Source organism: Amblyraja radiata, chromosome 32 (assembly GCF_010909765.2).
Source record: "Amblyraja radiata isolate CabotCenter1 chromosome 32, sAmbRad1.1.pri, whole genome shotgun sequence".
In the NCBI taxonomy this organism is placed as follows: domain Eukaryota; kingdom Metazoa; phylum Chordata; class Chondrichthyes; order Rajiformes; family Rajidae; genus Amblyraja; species Amblyraja radiata.
The window spans coordinates 11,312,966-11,329,347 of NC_045987.1; the positions used below are offsets into that span (position 1 = coordinate 11,312,966).

Here is a 16,382-nt window from a genome sequence, read left to right on the forward strand (position 1 = left end):
CTCCAGCTCCATCGATGGTAGGCTGCAGATCGGCCGGAGATGTGACACAGAAAACAATCGCATCTCCGGCAAGGTAAGAAACTGAAAAAAAGTTTCCCCCGACCCGCTCCCCCTCCCCCCACATAGAACAAACCGGAGAACATTTACACAATCTTTTAGAAAGTACTAAAAATGTTTTAAAAGATGAAAAAACAGACAGATTGTTGGCGGGACTGCCAGTCGTTCGGCGCCCCTGGCGCCACTTTCTCATCCACTCACTACACACTAGGGGCAATGAACCCACAAACGCTAGGCCTTGGTATGTTGGAGGAAACCAAGGCACCCGGAGGAAACTCACGCAGTCACAGAGAGAAAATGCAAACTCCACATAGGCAGCTCCCGAGGTCAGGATCGAACCCAAGTCTCTGGCACTGTGCCACTGCAAATTGGTTGTGCATTTTGAAATAATTTGGCTTCTGTTATTCCTATTTATGGACCTAAAATTTCTCCTTCGCTATTGTCTTGTATCCTGAATACTAGCTTATGCTTTCTAGTCCATTGCGGTTTTTACTGTATTCAGAATTTCAGACCCCCTATTTGTAGGTATGTTGCAAAGCCTACCTGAAGCGTCGCTGAAAATCTGTCGCTGCGGGTGTGCGCGATTTTGGCGCCGTATAGAGGGGGGCGGGTTTAAAACGCGATTTTCTCTAGGCTGTTCAAATCAAAGATGTTCAGCCTAGTTAATTATTAACGAAAAATCGCTGGAAGACCCCGTCGCAAAAGCTATTATTAGTTTTAAAAGCCTCGTATAATAGTTATAGTAGTTTAAAAATCAATCTCTAAACCCGCGACCACCGGAAGCTGTCAGGGTCGCATAGAGCAAATAATAGAAGGTATGCTGCTTATTTTTACATTAAAAAGGGCTTCTTAAGATCCCTTTATACAAAGTTCATTTTGGGCCCATTATATCCCGCAGTATTTTTCTGGGCATTTGAGGGCACAAATCTAGCGCAATGTGAACGTTCTAAACCAGCGCGTTCACAGGATCCCACTAGAAAGCTGATTTAAAATTGACTTTAATTTACAGCAATTGAACACTAAATTCCTTCCATTTGGCCTATAAATTAATGTAAATGAGATTTTAAAATCATGTTTTATTGTGAATTATTTATGAATATTATTTGGACACTTAGGCTATTTAAAAATGTTAATCATTTATTAAGAAATGGATAGATGTTTAGATCTAGTAATTGAAGTTTGAAATTAGCTACACTTGGATAACTAACTAATTATATGCTTTAATTTCAGGTCATCCAAGTAAGATTATTTTATATTTGTTTCAGAATGGTTCAATCTACGATAACTGAAAATTTCATTCAGTTCTCTTAATTTTTAAGAAGGTTATGGGCTTTTGACTGCACACGATCACAGCTTTTTTGTTATGTCCATAGAAAATCAATGGACATTGACAAGATGCTAATTTCCGAGTATGAAAATGGCCATAACTTTTTAAATACTTGAGATATGAAAGTGAATTAGGTGTCAAATTAAACTTCTTTTTATGCTTTATCTGATGGGATAAATTACAGAAATTTTTTAAATCTCAAAATTTTGTAACATTGCTACTATTTGCCTACACATTGTTCTCTTCTCCCACTTGTGTCCTGGTACCTCTGATGCTGTTGTTTTGATGTCTTGAAATATTTTGAGACATGGAAGTTGTTAGTCAGATTGAAGTTTTAATGTAACTGTCACCTGTAAGGGATTTCTTCAAGTTTGTTAAATTCAGTAATGGTTTTAATATGTATTGAGATGTAAATATTGCATTCCTTCAACAGTTTAATTTACATATGTAACCATGTATGTTTTTTGATTTTCATGTTATTAGATTATTGTGTATAGTTCTGATTGCACACCACAGGAAGAATATCATAGCAATAGAGAAATTGAAAAAGAGATTCAGCAGAATATTGAATGACATGCAGGGCTGTAATAAGGAAGGTTTGGATAGGGTTTGTTGGATGCTGAGGGGTGACCTTATCTATAAAAATATAAGGGCATAGGTAGGAGAAATAGTCATTTTCCCAGGTAGTCTGGAGTTAGCTGGTGGAGGTTTAAGGTGAGAGGAGAAATGTTAAAAGATTTGAGGGGTAGGTGTTTTACACAGAGGGTGGTGAACATCTGGAACGAACTGTGTAAGAAGGAACTGCAGATGCTGGTTTAAATCGAAGATAGACACAAAAAGCTGGAGTAACTCAGCAGGACAGGCAGCATCTCTAGAGAAGGAATGGGTGACGTTTTGAGTCGAGACCCTTCAGACCTCAACCCGAAACGTTACCCATTCCTTCTCTCCAGAGATGCTGCCTGTCCTGCTGAGTTACTCCATTTTTTTTGACTATCTAGAACGAACTGCCAGAGGAGACGATGAAGACATGTTTAAAAGGTGTTTACATAGATACTTGGTTAATAAAAGCGTACATTGGCTACAGGACTAATATGGGCAAATGGGATTAACGTAGACAGGCTTCGCAATTGGCATGCGTGAGGTGGGCTAAAAAGGGCCAATGCCTATGCTATATGTTTCCATGATTATAGAGTGATTTTCTGTTATGACATACGAAATATGATGAAGTATTTTGTGTAATAAGGCTAATTGAGAACTAAGGATCTAAATTCTTTAAAACTATTTGCTGTAATGTGATTGTAATATATGGTTTTATAAATTTCAGTATTTATCAAGATATAGGCATGTGACTTTTCTACTGGATAGACAGTTCATTCCATCCGGGAGGGAAATGTCAAATAAATGTTTTAGGTCAACGTGGATCAAAGGTCAAAAGGTCAAAAACTTTATTTGCCATTTGTGCTTACACACATAGGAACTCTTGTGCGGTTGTTCAGAGAGTCAAGTCAAGTCAAATTAAAAAGACACACAGAAAGACATATAATGATCTGTGATTTGTTGCTGTAAATCAATACTTTCCTCTAACTCCTTTTGTGGCTCATTGCAGATAATATTCCTGAGGATTTAAGGGATGCTTTCTACACAGACCAATATGAACAAGAACACATTAAACCACCCGTCATCAAGCTGCTGCTGTCCAGTGACCTTTACTGTCGTGTGTGCATCCTAATTTTAAAAGGGGATCAAGTGTCTGCGTTGCGGGGTCACCAACCCGTCATTCAAGCATTGTCGCGCAAAGGCATTTATGTCATGGAGAGTGATGATATGCCAGTTTCGGAATCAGACCTGACGCAGTCTCCAATCAAAATGGTGAGTGAATTCAATTCTTAATGGGGTTTATATTAATTCCTTTAACTGGTGGCTTTCTGGTATTCCTGGGTAGATTTGATTATCGTTTCTTCAGGCTTCCCTTCAGGAATGCGGGCAAAATTGGATAGCACAATGCTCCCTTCCATGGTTTACACGGAAGCTATCTTCTATGGTTCGCAAGCTGTGGCTGTTGACATTACTAATGCTAAAACCAGCAGATGCTACCACTAACCATGTGTTATAAACGGAGCAATTTATAAGTGCTCTTCACAGATTTGGCATAAGCTGAATATAGTGTAGAGAAGATTTGCAAAGATGTTGTTAGGACCTGAGCGCTTGAGCAAAAAGGAAAGGTTGAGCTTTATTCCTTGCAACGCAGGAAATGGGGTGATATTATAGAGGTGTATAAAATCATGAGGGGAATGGATAGGGTGAATGCACCAAGTATTTTACCCCAGGTAGGGGAATCTACCATTATGACATTGATTTTCCTTTTGAATGTATTGAACAATCAGGATTCAGCCTTTTCTCTCTGGAGATGCTGCCTTACCCGCTGAGTTACTCCAGCATTTTGTGTCTACCTTTGATTTTAACCAGGATCTGCAGTTCTTTCTTGCACAGCAGTATTTATTTGTTCCATGTGGCTGATGTACATGGGAACATGTCAAAGGCCTTACTGAAGTCATTATAAACCTATTCAGCTGCGTTGACTCATCAATATATTTAATTTGTTCTTCAAAAAAAACGCCATGAAATTAATTAGATAGCATCTCCCACCAACACATTTGTACTGACTAACCCTGTCATTCCTTACCCTTCAAAGTATAGATTAATCTTCTGATTCATATTTTTTTCTAATAATTTCACAACCACTACCTTTTGAGTAAAAATAAAAGTTTCTCACTTTGGTCCTTTTGTCTTCTGTAAAATTATATGTATGCTCCCTACCACAACAAACCATGGCGGAATTTTGTGCATCTCAGTGAAATCTCGACTTGGCCTTTGTCTCACCTCACATGACAGTCCTATCATTCCAGGAATCAGTCTGGCAAATCTTCATTGCATTCCTGCTGTGGCTAGTATATATTTTCTTGGGCAAGAAGACTAAAATTGCATCATTTCAGCAGGTGTGATCACACCGATGTGTTTCAACAAGTTCATCTTGCATTCTTCCAAAAGACAGTGCGCATAAAATTATAATAATGGCATTCTGACTGTTTGGAAATCTTGACAGTTTGACACTCATTAGTTCCCATCCCTTTCCATGCTCCCTGGTTTCCATCCTCCCTTTCCCACTCACCAGGCCCCTGATTTCCACGCTCTGATGTCACCCAAGTCCTGAGTGTGCCAGAATATTGGAATTTTACTGTATTATTTTATGTTAGGAGGTAGGAGGATGCTGATACAGAAAAACAGTTGTGGTCTGTATACAGGGGGTCTTGAATAGCAGAAAACCATAACATGTAATAGATTCTGACTGTTGGGAGCACCCAGGTAATACTACTAAATGTATGAGGCCTGGTTGGGAATTATGACACTACAATAATGTTAAATCACTGACTCGTATCACCACAATAAACACTACATTTTGATTATGAAATTAACACCAGATTAAATTAGTAAATAATTTATTGAAGATCTGTTAGAAATATCTTCCAATTATTTAGATTTATATTCATTGTTTCTATCAGAAGGTCATGGGTAACTTTCTTGTAAATTCTCAGTGAAGGTTTATTTTATTTTTTTTAAATCATGACATTTTTAATTTCTTCAAGCCAATTGTAAACCTTTAATGTTTGTCCTGTTCTTGAAAATAGCTGGAGGTTTTGCTGAGTGGGACGAGCTGCCTGTAGTCTCCACTCGGATTCCACATTATTTGCCACTTGATTTAGATTTGGGCTTGGATGGTGGATGTGGAGAGGATGTTTCCACTGGTGAGAAAGTTTAGGACTGAAGGTCATAGCCTCAGAATTAAAGGATCTTCCTTTTGGAAGGAGATGAGGAATTTCTTTATGTCAGAGGGTGGTGAATCTGTGGAATTCTTTGCCACAGAAGGCTGTGGAGGCAATGTTTTTAAGGCAGAGATGGATAGATTCTTGATTAGTACGGGTGTCAGGGGTTATGTGGAGAAGGTAAGAGAAAAGGGTTAGGAGGGAGAGATAGATCAGCCATGATTGAATGGCGGCTTAGATTTGATGAGCCAAATGGCTTAATTCTTCTCCTATAACTTATGGCTAAACTTCCTTGCTGAGAACATCCTCATCTCGATTGCCTTGGTCCTACTATGTGCCAGAATCTTCCAGCAAGTAGTGAGGTCATGTGGGCAGACCAGAATCTTTATTTACAAAATTGCTCAGAATCTTTTGATGGGTGACAGAGCCATGAGTCCCAACTTCGCCATCTGTCAAAGTATTTAGCAGTTTGTAATTCTTCTGAATATCCTCAATATAGCAAATGATTGATTTACCTTTCTTCCTCACACTATAAAAGCTTAATTGAAAGGAATTGGCGCATGTATTCTGGGCAAGATCTAACCTGCACAAGATCTGTGAATAACATTTTAGGATTCTCCCAGTTCATGTTCCATTGTCATACTCAATATAAATTCCTCAATACAACATACTGATACATTTGCTAGTTGGAATGTCTCAGTAGATTTAGGGCTTCTTTAATTTAATGCAGGTATTAGAATTCTGAAATTGCTTGCATTTAGATGATTAAATGCTGGTAGTTGGTGAGGTGAATGCAGGCCTTTTAACAGCAAGAATTAGGCCACAAAGTTATGTGGCTGAAGGAGAAGCTGTTCTGCTCTAAACTGAGATGGTGAATTGTGAATCACGGATTAAAGAAAGTGTGGGCGACTTTCCATATTCAATGATAATACCCAGCATTTTATGTAAGTAGGATACTTTGCAACACTTGCACATTATTTAAGGCTTATACTGATGTGGTTACTGTTAAACTGAGTTATTTTGTCAATCTAATGTCAACTTGACTCAAATGCTTGTAGCTGTTGAAATCAATTCTTTATTCAGCTGAGACTAGTCTCTGAACCTTCCAACACAGAGCTGATGCTCAGGGGCGGGTCCAGAGAAGAGTAACTTTGATAGAACTCATGGCATTTATATAGGTATTAGACATTTCAGATGCAGAGGATATGACAAGCTAGTAACCAATCATCTAAGTCCTTCTGTGTTCAAAAGGGAACTGCAGATGCTGGAATATCGAAGGTACACAAAATTGCTGGGGAAACTCAGCGGGTGCAGCAGCATCTATGGAGTGAAGGAAATAGGCGACGTTTCGGGCCGAAACCCTTCTTCAGACTGATGGGGGGTGGGGAAAAGAAAGAAGGAAAAGGGGAGGAGGAGGAGGAGCCCGAGGGCGGGCGGATGGGAGGGTGGGAGGAGACAGCTAGAGGGTTAAGGAAGGGGAGGAGACAGCAAGGGCTAGCCAAATTGGGAGAATTCTATGTTAATGCCATAAGGACGCAAGGTCCCCAGACGGAATATGAGGTGCTGTTCCTCCAATTTCCGCTGTTGCTCACTCTGGCAATGGAGGAGACCCAGGACAGAGAGGTCGGATTGGGAATGGGAGGGGGAGTTGAAGTGCTGAGCCACCGGGAGGTCAGGTAGGTTATTGCGGACTGAGCGGAGGTGTTCGGCGAAACGATCGCCCAACCTACGCTTGGTCTCACCGATGTAAATCAGCTGACATCTAGAGCAGCGGTTGCAGTAGATGAGGTTGGAGGAGATACAGGTGAACCTTTGTCGCACCTGGAACGACTGCTTGGGACCTTGGATGGAGTCGAGGGGGGAGGTGAAGGGACAGGTGTTGCATTTCTTGCGGTCGCAACGGAAAGTGCCCGGGGAGGGGGTGGTGCGGGAGGGAAGGGAAGAATTGACGAGGGAGTTGCGGAGGGAGCGGTCTTTGCGGATCTAAGTCCTTCTGGTGATTTACAACATCAGTCACATGATCCCCCTTCCCTGGCCTCATTACAACCTTTGTTTGCCTGTGGTATAACTTTGCTTATTTTATTTCAACACAGCAAAACCCCAGTAGGCTCAATTATCAAAGACCACTCCTCAAATAATAAGATAAGATACGTAATACAATGATCACACAAGCCATACACACTTTTCATACCAAGAAGAAAGATATTTCTATAAATCTAAACAATGTCTAATGTTTACAGTCCTACTAAGACAATACATTTCATAAATTGTTCCACTACAATTTTACACAGTTTAAAATACTATTACCTATGTATTTAAAACATTAATTATATAAGTTTGCCGAATTACAGTTTCTAAGTTCAAACCCCACACACACCTCCCAACCAGGCATATATGGATCATAAATCTGTCAACTTAATTAATAAATGTTTGGTGCCAGGATACAACTTCAGACCATTACATCAGAATTACATCTGCTTCGACTTTCTATAAACATAGGAAGGTCACATATCCATCAATCTAATTATTTTCTTCTCCAAGCAACTACACCCCTTCACATCCTACCCCTATCTCAATCTCATTATAATTTAACTTAGACAATGCCAAATTACAGAGTCTATTATCTCTCAGCCGTGAATTCTGTCTCGAGCATAAACCTCACAGCTCAAGAATGTGCCATAGAGAAAGAGCAGATGACCTCTGGCCCAAGGAGAGGCCCCATTCAGCAATCCACTCTCCAACACAATCATATCAAATACAATTTCCTCCAGCGATATAATTGCCTCATAGCAATAAACTAAGCTATGCAGGTTCAGATCAGCGCCTCTATGCTTTGATTCATCTGTTCACTGTATGTCTCTCTTTGCACTTTATTCACCATGTAGAAATTACAGCAGTGTTTATACATAGTCCTATGTATAAACACAGCTATAATTTCTACATGATGAACCCAAAATGTATAAAAATACCCTTTAATAAAATCTGACAATGTACACTTTAACTACATGTTATTTTCTTATTACAAATCTCAAATTGTGGAGTACAGAGGCAAATAAATAAATGATGGGTCTTTATGGAGGGCACTGTACCTGTAATTTGTCAGTGCTAATGTGGACATTTAATTTACTTTCTTACCCACCATTCAGTTTGTCACATTTATTGCAAAATGTGTCTAGTGTTGATACTTTAAAATTATTGTGAGCTATATCTAACATTTTATTATTTTGCTTATTGCATTCAATTTTCCAATGTACCTTTTGGTCCACATAAGCTGCTGACCATCCAATTTATTGCCCTGCATTTCGAGCCAATGGTGTGGTCTCCTTTACACTGGGGAAATTGAATGCAGATTGGGTGACCCCTTTGCACAAAATCTTTGTCAGCAAAGGTGACCCATCGGTTCCAGTTGTCCATTGCTTTAATCTTCCCTTCCACAGTCACTCTGACCGCTATTTTAGGCCTCCTAAAATGTAACAGAAAATCTCAACAAAAACGATTTGAATTCAGCAATTTGAGATAATTAATCAGTCATTTCAGTTTTGTATTCACACATTTCCAACATTGATTTCCTCTCGCGTTCCAGAATTATTTAATTAATTTTCACTTGCACATTCCCCTTGAAGGTGGGATGTATTGAAGGGAAACAACTGAGGGATACAGCATTTGAAAATTGAGCAATCTGCTTAAAAGAAAATTGAGATTTTGGTTGATATTGAAGTTCAGAGAGATAATGAATACATAGTAAAAAACTTTTTTTTTAAATGGCAAGGATGGTGCATCAGTTATTTTTCTCTCATTAACATCTTAACATTAACATCTTAATATTTGAATGTTTGCTTGCAACTTTGGCAATTGGTAGATCTCGTCTTTTATGTTTTAATTTTTCCTCTACATGTGAGAAACCGCTATATATCTTCTATATTTTTGTTCCTATATTGCATAATTTAAACTTCATTTACAATTGATGTAACCATTGTGTGAAGAATTCATTACTATTTTCTATCAATATTATAAAGAAATAACATTTGTTTAAAGTTCAGAAGTCTAGATAAGGAAAGTTTGCTATCTGATTGTGGAATTGGCCGACCAACGGGATGCGTGAATTCGAGTTTTGGAAGCTGCATTCTAAATGTAAAAATCATGTAAAGAACAACTTGACTCATTTACATTTGCAGAGGTTACCACCTTTATTAGCAACTCAAAAGCTTATGGTGTTCTAAATGCATACCCATACTAATGATATATACTTCTGATATTACAGAGTGCCCATATGGCTTTGATTGATGCGCTGATGATGGCCTACACAGTAGAGATGATTAGCATTGAAAAGGTGGTGGCATCAGTAAAGCGTTTTTCCACATTTAGTGCCTCAAAGGAATTACCGTATGATCTGGAAGATGCCATGGTGTTCTGGATAAATAAGGTAAATGTAAAATCTTAGGTACTTTTGTTTTATCTTAATGTTCTATACTGACCCACAGAGCTTTTGCTCACTCCTCTGGTAGAATATGAATTTAAATGTTGCTAATAGTGTATGTGCATAATCTCTTTCTATTTTTTTTTTGTCCAGCGCAAGCACTGCTCTTAGTTTCAAACCTTTTTGATTTTGTTTAAAGCAGCCATTTTATAACTACTTTTAAAGTGTCTATTCTGCCATGAGCAGCTACATCCTGGCCGTTGGTGCATAAGAGGCTAAGGGGTAACCTTATTAAGGTGTACAAGATGATGAGGAGCATGGATATATTGATTCCTTACACGCTTTCCTCCAGGGTAAAGGATTCCAAAACTAGAGGGCATTGGCTTAAGGTGAGAGGGGAGAGATTTAAGAGGGACTTCTGGGGCGACATTTTCACTCGGAGGATAGTCCGTATCTGGAATGAGCTGCCAGAGGAAATAATAGAAACGGATACATTAATGATGCTTAAGACATTTGAACAGATATGGATAGGAAGGGTTAGTTCGGATGTCAAAGGTTTGTTTTAGTCCAGGGGTCGGCAACATCGCCTGTGTGGCCCGACAGGCTGCAGTTCCCAAATCCCTCGCGTCCCCGGGACTGGCTTCAGTTCCCAGATCCCTCGCGTCCCAAGGACTGTGCAGGGGGAGGATGTGCAGGCTGTGGCAGTGCGCATGTGCAAGGCGGCCAGCCATGCCGGCGGATGAGGAGCGGCCGGAGAGCGGAGGCCCGGACACGGATGGCGGGCGGAGAGGGAGATAGAGAGAGGGGTCCCGCTCAGAGTTGAACATGCAGGTGTCCCGGGTGCTTGCCAAGCCGGGCGAAATGCCACGGCTTTTAGATTGCCCGGCGGGACTTTAGGTGGCCATTGGCAACCGGGCAACCGTTAATTTCGAGCCCGGCTGCAGTTCCCAGGTCGCCTGCGTGCCACAGGACTGGCTGCAGCGCCCAGGTCTAGCTGCAGTTCCAAGGTCGGCTCGCTTGCCCCAGATCTGGCTGTTCCGCCCAGGTCGGCTCGCTTGTCCCAGGTCTGGCTATTGCGCCCAGGTCGCCTGTGAGCCCAGGGAATGGCTGCAGTTCCCAGGTTGCCCCGGGACTAGTAGAGCGAGCGAGCCAAGGACGGAGCAGCCAGCCTTCCGCCCAGTAGCTACCCGCCAACCACCACCTCCACCGGTTGCGCCTGTGCCGAAGGACACTGGAAGGACACCCGCTAACCACCACCTCCACCCGTTCCATTGTCCGGTTCCAGCGGCCGGTCGCAGCCACCTGTGCGGCAGTCTGAATTTAAGGATTTGCGGGAATGGCTGACATGAGCGAGGCTGGCGAGCGGCAAGAGAGAGGTGTTCAGATGGAGAGCAATGCCAGAGGTGAGCGGGCCAGCAGAAGGTGCTGAGGTTGTGGCTGGTTCCGCTGTCCAGTCCCGGCAGCCGCTCGCAGCCACCCGAGCTACTTCCCTCCCCGGCCACAATGTGGTGGCTCCACACCCGGAGGGCAGCGGTGAGTGAGTGAGTTGCTGGCATGCTCCCCGACCAGCACCATCTCAACGCTCCTGTCCGTGCTGACCCCCCACACGCTGTGAGGAATTCTTCCCCCCCCACACTAGCGGCACTGTCCTTTTACAGCCTCTTCCCACTTTACAGCCGCTTCCCATCAGCTGCCAGCAATGAGGGATAGACTTAGCTATCCCTCAGTCCAGCAACATCGTTCTTAATGTTCCTGTACTGAGGGATAGCCAAGTCAATCTTTCTTGGCGAACAACCTAACCTTCGGCATCCAAGACGCAGGTAAATTTTCATGCCTAAGTTTGGGGTAAATAATAGAGCTTTCATTGCCGGGAAATACGGTAACTATTTTGGGATTGCCATGGAAGTATTTTACCCATCGCATTTCAGGCTATGTGCATTTATTATCCTTTATTCCTGTATAAATGCTATTTCTGTGGCAAAAATACAAGAGAGTCCATATAGAAATGCATTGTGGGATCATGAATCACCCATTTATACTAATTGTGCTCTAATTCCACTTTATTCTTCCCATATTCCCATTAACTCTCAGATCCCTCGTTACCAACACATGAGGGACAATGCATAGAGGCCAATTAACCTACCAATCTGCTCGTCTTTTGGATGTGGGAGGAAACTGAAATTCTGGGGAGGAGGGAGGGGATGGCGGAACTCACGCGACTACACGGAGAACGTGCAAACTCCACACAGCATTGGAGGACAGTATCGAACTAGAGTCACTGAAACGGAGGCTACAGTTGTTGCCTTGCTCTGCCCACAAGTTCAAAGAAAGGGCTCAAATTTAATTGTTTTTCCCAAGACATGTTATTTCTCAGTATTTTTCTGTTCTAAAGTTCTAAAACTTGTTAATGATTTCTTTCAAATTGTGTGGGACTCCTGCTGCCTGCATTCTCTACAATAATAGTTACATTTTACTAAGTCTTTGTAGGCTGCTTGGAGTATACTGAAGCCATAAAGGCACCCAGAAAATAAATCATTTATCTCAAGGTGTAACAAAATAAGTTAAATGCCATCAATCTGAATTAAAAGCAAGAGAGTAAATTGCATTATATAATTGATCTTTTGCCAAACAATAGAAAAAATAAAATAAAATCCTCATGCCACAGCAAGAACCCTTTGTGTAGATCTGGCTACCAAGATGAGGTAGTTATAGAAGCAGGTGAAAGTTATTTTCAAATATTTCTATGCTGAATCCATGAGGGAAAAAAACGATAATTGAATTTCACTAGATATTTTTATTCTCTGAGAAGTTGTAATTTTATCACAGGTTAATTTCTTGTTATGCTTGTACAGCAGGGTTATGTAAGAATGTAGTTACTCTCCCATTTACTTAGCAACCTGGAACCGCCGTGTATCGCATTGCTTAGCAACCAATAGCAAAAACAAAAATAAGATTACAGGTCCAATAAACATTCAGCCAGATTGGCCAATGGCCAGTTTGTTAGCCCAATGACTATATAAAATTGTGATTAAAAAATACTGGGACGATTCAGAAGATACAATGTGAAATGCTTCATTTTGAAAGTCATTTATTTTTCTCATTAAGTCATACAGTTGTTTTATGATTTTAAATGCCTTTAGTAAAATTGTGTTAACTTTGGTTGATTCATAGATCAACATAGAACAAAACAGGACCTTCAGTCCCACCTGTCTGGACATATTCCTCCAAACCTTTAGAAACAGAAACATAGAAAATAGGTGCAGGAGTAGGCCCTTCGAGCCAGCACCGCCATTCAATATGATCATGGCTGATCATCCAAAATCAGTACCCCGTTCCAGCTTTTTCCCCATATACCTTGTTTCCCTTAGCCCTAAGAGCTAAATCTAACTCTCCCTTGAAAACATCCAGTGAATTGGCCTCCTGCTTTCTGTGGCAAAGAATTCCACAGATTTACAACTGTCTGGCTGAAAGCGTTTTTCCTCATCTCAGACCTAAATGGCCTACCCCTTATTCTTCAACTGTGACCCCTGGTTCTGGACTCCCTCCAACATCGGGAACTTTTTTCCTGCATCTACCCTGTCCAATCCTATATGTTTCTATTGGATCCCTTCTCATACTTCTAAATTCCTTTCCCACCCATGTACATATCCAACAGTCTTTTAAATGTCATCATTGTACTCATCTCTAGCACTTCCTCGGGCAGTTCATTCCATATAAACACTACCCTGTGGGAAAAATGTGCCCCTCATTCATTTTTACCTTAAATCTGTGTTCTCTTTTTATACTCTCCTACACCAGCAAATAGACTGTGGCTATTCATCTTATCTATGCCTCTCATTATTTTATAAATCTTAAAGGTTATTCCTCAGCCTATTATGTTCCAGGGTAGCCTCTCCTAATAACTTCCAGACCCTGTACCAGCTTTACAAGTTTTTGTGGACTCTTTCAAGTTCAATGACATCTGTCCTGTAATGTACGGCGGCCATAAATGTACTCTTATTGTACTCCCTGTACAATAGGTAGCTCCCTACTGTACTGTCTGTACACACATGACTGTGTGGTCAGGTTCAGCTCCAACTCCATCATCAAGTTTGCTGATGACACTGTGGTGGTGGGCCTGATCTCTGATAACAATGAGAAGGCCTACCTGGAGGAGGTGGCTGACCTGGCACTCTGGTGTCAGAACAACAGCCTCCTCTTGAATGTCACTAAAACTAAGGAACTGATTGTGGACTTTAGAACGGCACAGCAACCGAAGACATACACGCCACTGGAGATAAATGGGACTACTGTGGATAGGGTGAGCAGCTTTAAATACCTGGGAGTCCAAATCATAGAGGATCTGACATGGACAACACACACTGCCGCACTGATGAGAAGGGCAAAGCAGCGCCTTTACCATCTCAGGCAGCTGATGAAATTTAGAGTCTCTCTGAGGATCCTTCAATCCTTCTACTCTGGTGCTGTAGAAAGTATCCTGACCGGAAACCTCTCGATCTGGTTTGGCAACAGCTCTGCCCAGGACACGAAGGCTCTGCAGAGAGTAGTGCATTCGGCCGAACGCACAATGGAAACTACACACAATGCTGGAGTAACAGCAGGCCAGGCAGCATCTCTGGAGAGAATGAATGGGTTTCGGTTCGAGACCCTTCTTCAGACAGAATTTTTTGATATATTTTGAACCTATTGATAGGATACTTTTCACAAAAGGAGTTATAAACCCTTAAGTTAATTTTTCCAAGTTGCTTGTTGAAGTGGGTTGTTGTTTGAATGTGGGTCTAGTATTTAAAACAATGAAAAGCTGATGATTCCCCTCAATTTTACAGTGAAATTTAGTGTCTCATCTGTGTGGTAACAGTCTATTCATGAATTTGCCCATCAGCATTTCTGACCAGTATTTGAATTTGTATATTGGAGATTATATTTTTCCCTGACCATTTATCATTGGTGCATTTATCGACGTGTGTCTGTTCCCACTTCAAGATTAAAATGTCTTTGTCTTTTGCCATTTTAGGTGAATTTAAAAATGCGAGAAATCACAGAAAAGGAATTTAAACTTAAACAACAAGTTATAGAAAGTCCAAGTCACCAAAAGGTAAATTTGATGGTCATCAAATTCTAGATTATTATTTATTGACTGATTATTGATGTACACATATAAAAAGTACTTCTCTAAGTTGTTCAATACAGATATATAAGGAAGTGTTTGTCAAACACTGTCATCAAATTGTTAAATGATGTGTTTCATTCTTTATTTACTATGTAATAAAAACAAGGCAGTTAGATGTACTCTCACCAAAGGTCTAATCCATTTTTCATTGACTGGTTTATTGGTGAATTCTTCAACATCCAATTACTTGATTATGTGGATATTTTTAAGGCAGAGATAGGTATATTTTTGATTAGTACAGATGTTGGTGGTTATGGGTACAAGGCAGGAGAAAGGGGTTAAGAGGGCGAGATAGATCAGCCATGATTGATTGCTGGAGTAGATTTGATGGGCCGAATGGCCTAATTCTACTCCTATCTCTTATAACCGTATAACATTGGTCAGACCTGACTGCAATTCTGGTCACTGCCCTGTAGGAACGCAGTGATGGCTCTGGAGAGAGTGCAGAGGAGATTCACAAGGATGTAGCCTGGGATGGGACATTTCAGTTATGAGAGACTCGAGGATAAGTTTTTTTTCCCTGTAGTGGAGGAGGTTAAGAGGGACATGCTTGAGGTATATGAAATATAAGGGATATAGATAGGATCGATTCCAAGAAGCATTTCTCCATGTCAGAAGTAATAAGCTTAATATAGATTTAGGATGATGGGTAAGATATTTAGAGGGAATCTTGGGGATCTTTTTCACCTGATAATGAACCTGATATTTTTTTGTCCTCATTTATCTGCTTTATTTTGTATATGTGTATTTTTACAATACTGGAGAGATTTCAGCACAGAACATTAAAAATGTCATGTCTCCAATGTTTCAAGTAGTATGGTGTTGATCTTTTCAGGGATTGTTACTCAAATGTGCAAGAGATAGTAGACATAAAATCAAGTTAGGAATTAAATTAATTCCATAATTCAACCAGTTTATATCTCAAAAATATCCATTTTTAGGACAACAAAAATGTGACATGATTTGACACAATGAAATAAAGAGGCAATTTCTGCATTAATTTCATTATAATTCAAAACATTTTCAAGTTTGTTGCTTTGCAGACGCATGTTTCACAGTAATAAGCAAAACTTTTCACGAATTTGGCATTAAGTGCTCTGAATCGCCATATTTCAAAGAGTGTAACGGTGGTTACTCTTGGTGTCCACCCTATTTTAGAGCAACCACCGTTACACCACAATGGTAAATTAAGACCAAAGAACTTCCCAAGGAGATTGAAAATGTTCTAGTTTGAAGAACTCGATAGATAATGCAATCATGAGAAGAGAGTAATCTTAATATCAAGATTCATAGAAACATAGAAAATGGGTGCAGGAGTAGGCCATTCGGCCCTTCGAGCCTGCACCGCCATTGAATATGATCATGATCCAAATCAATATCCCATACCTGCCTTCTCTCCATACCCCCTGATCCCTTTAGCCACAAGGGCCACATCTAACTCCCTCTTAAATCCAGCCAATGAACTGGCCTCAACTACCTTCTGTGGCAAAAGCTGCTGCGCCAAAATTAATGAATATTTTTGGTGTCCACCATCACACGAGTAACACCAGCATTTTGCAGTAGTTATATTTCTATCAAATTATGTACCTG

The 16,382-nt window shown here is 40.7% G+C and overlaps 1 protein-coding gene across 5 annotated transcripts in view; it reads left to right on the top strand.

The window, feature by feature from the left end:
• camsap1 (calmodulin regulated spectrin associated protein 1) overlaps positions 1 to 16,382 on the top strand; it is a 71,665-nt gene that overhangs the window by 23,988 nt on the left and 31,295 nt on the right. For all 5 annotated transcript variants that reach the window (XM_033048949.1, XM_033048946.1, XM_033048950.1 and 2 more), the window contains exons 2-4: positions 2,991 to 3,253; positions 9,467 to 9,628; positions 14,637 to 14,717. In XM_033048949.1, coding sequence (XP_032904840.1) covers positions 2,991 to 3,253; positions 9,467 to 9,628; positions 14,637 to 14,717 — 506 coding nt within the window. The remainder of the gene's footprint in view (positions 1 to 2,990; positions 3,254 to 9,466; positions 9,629 to 14,636; positions 14,718 to 16,382) is intronic.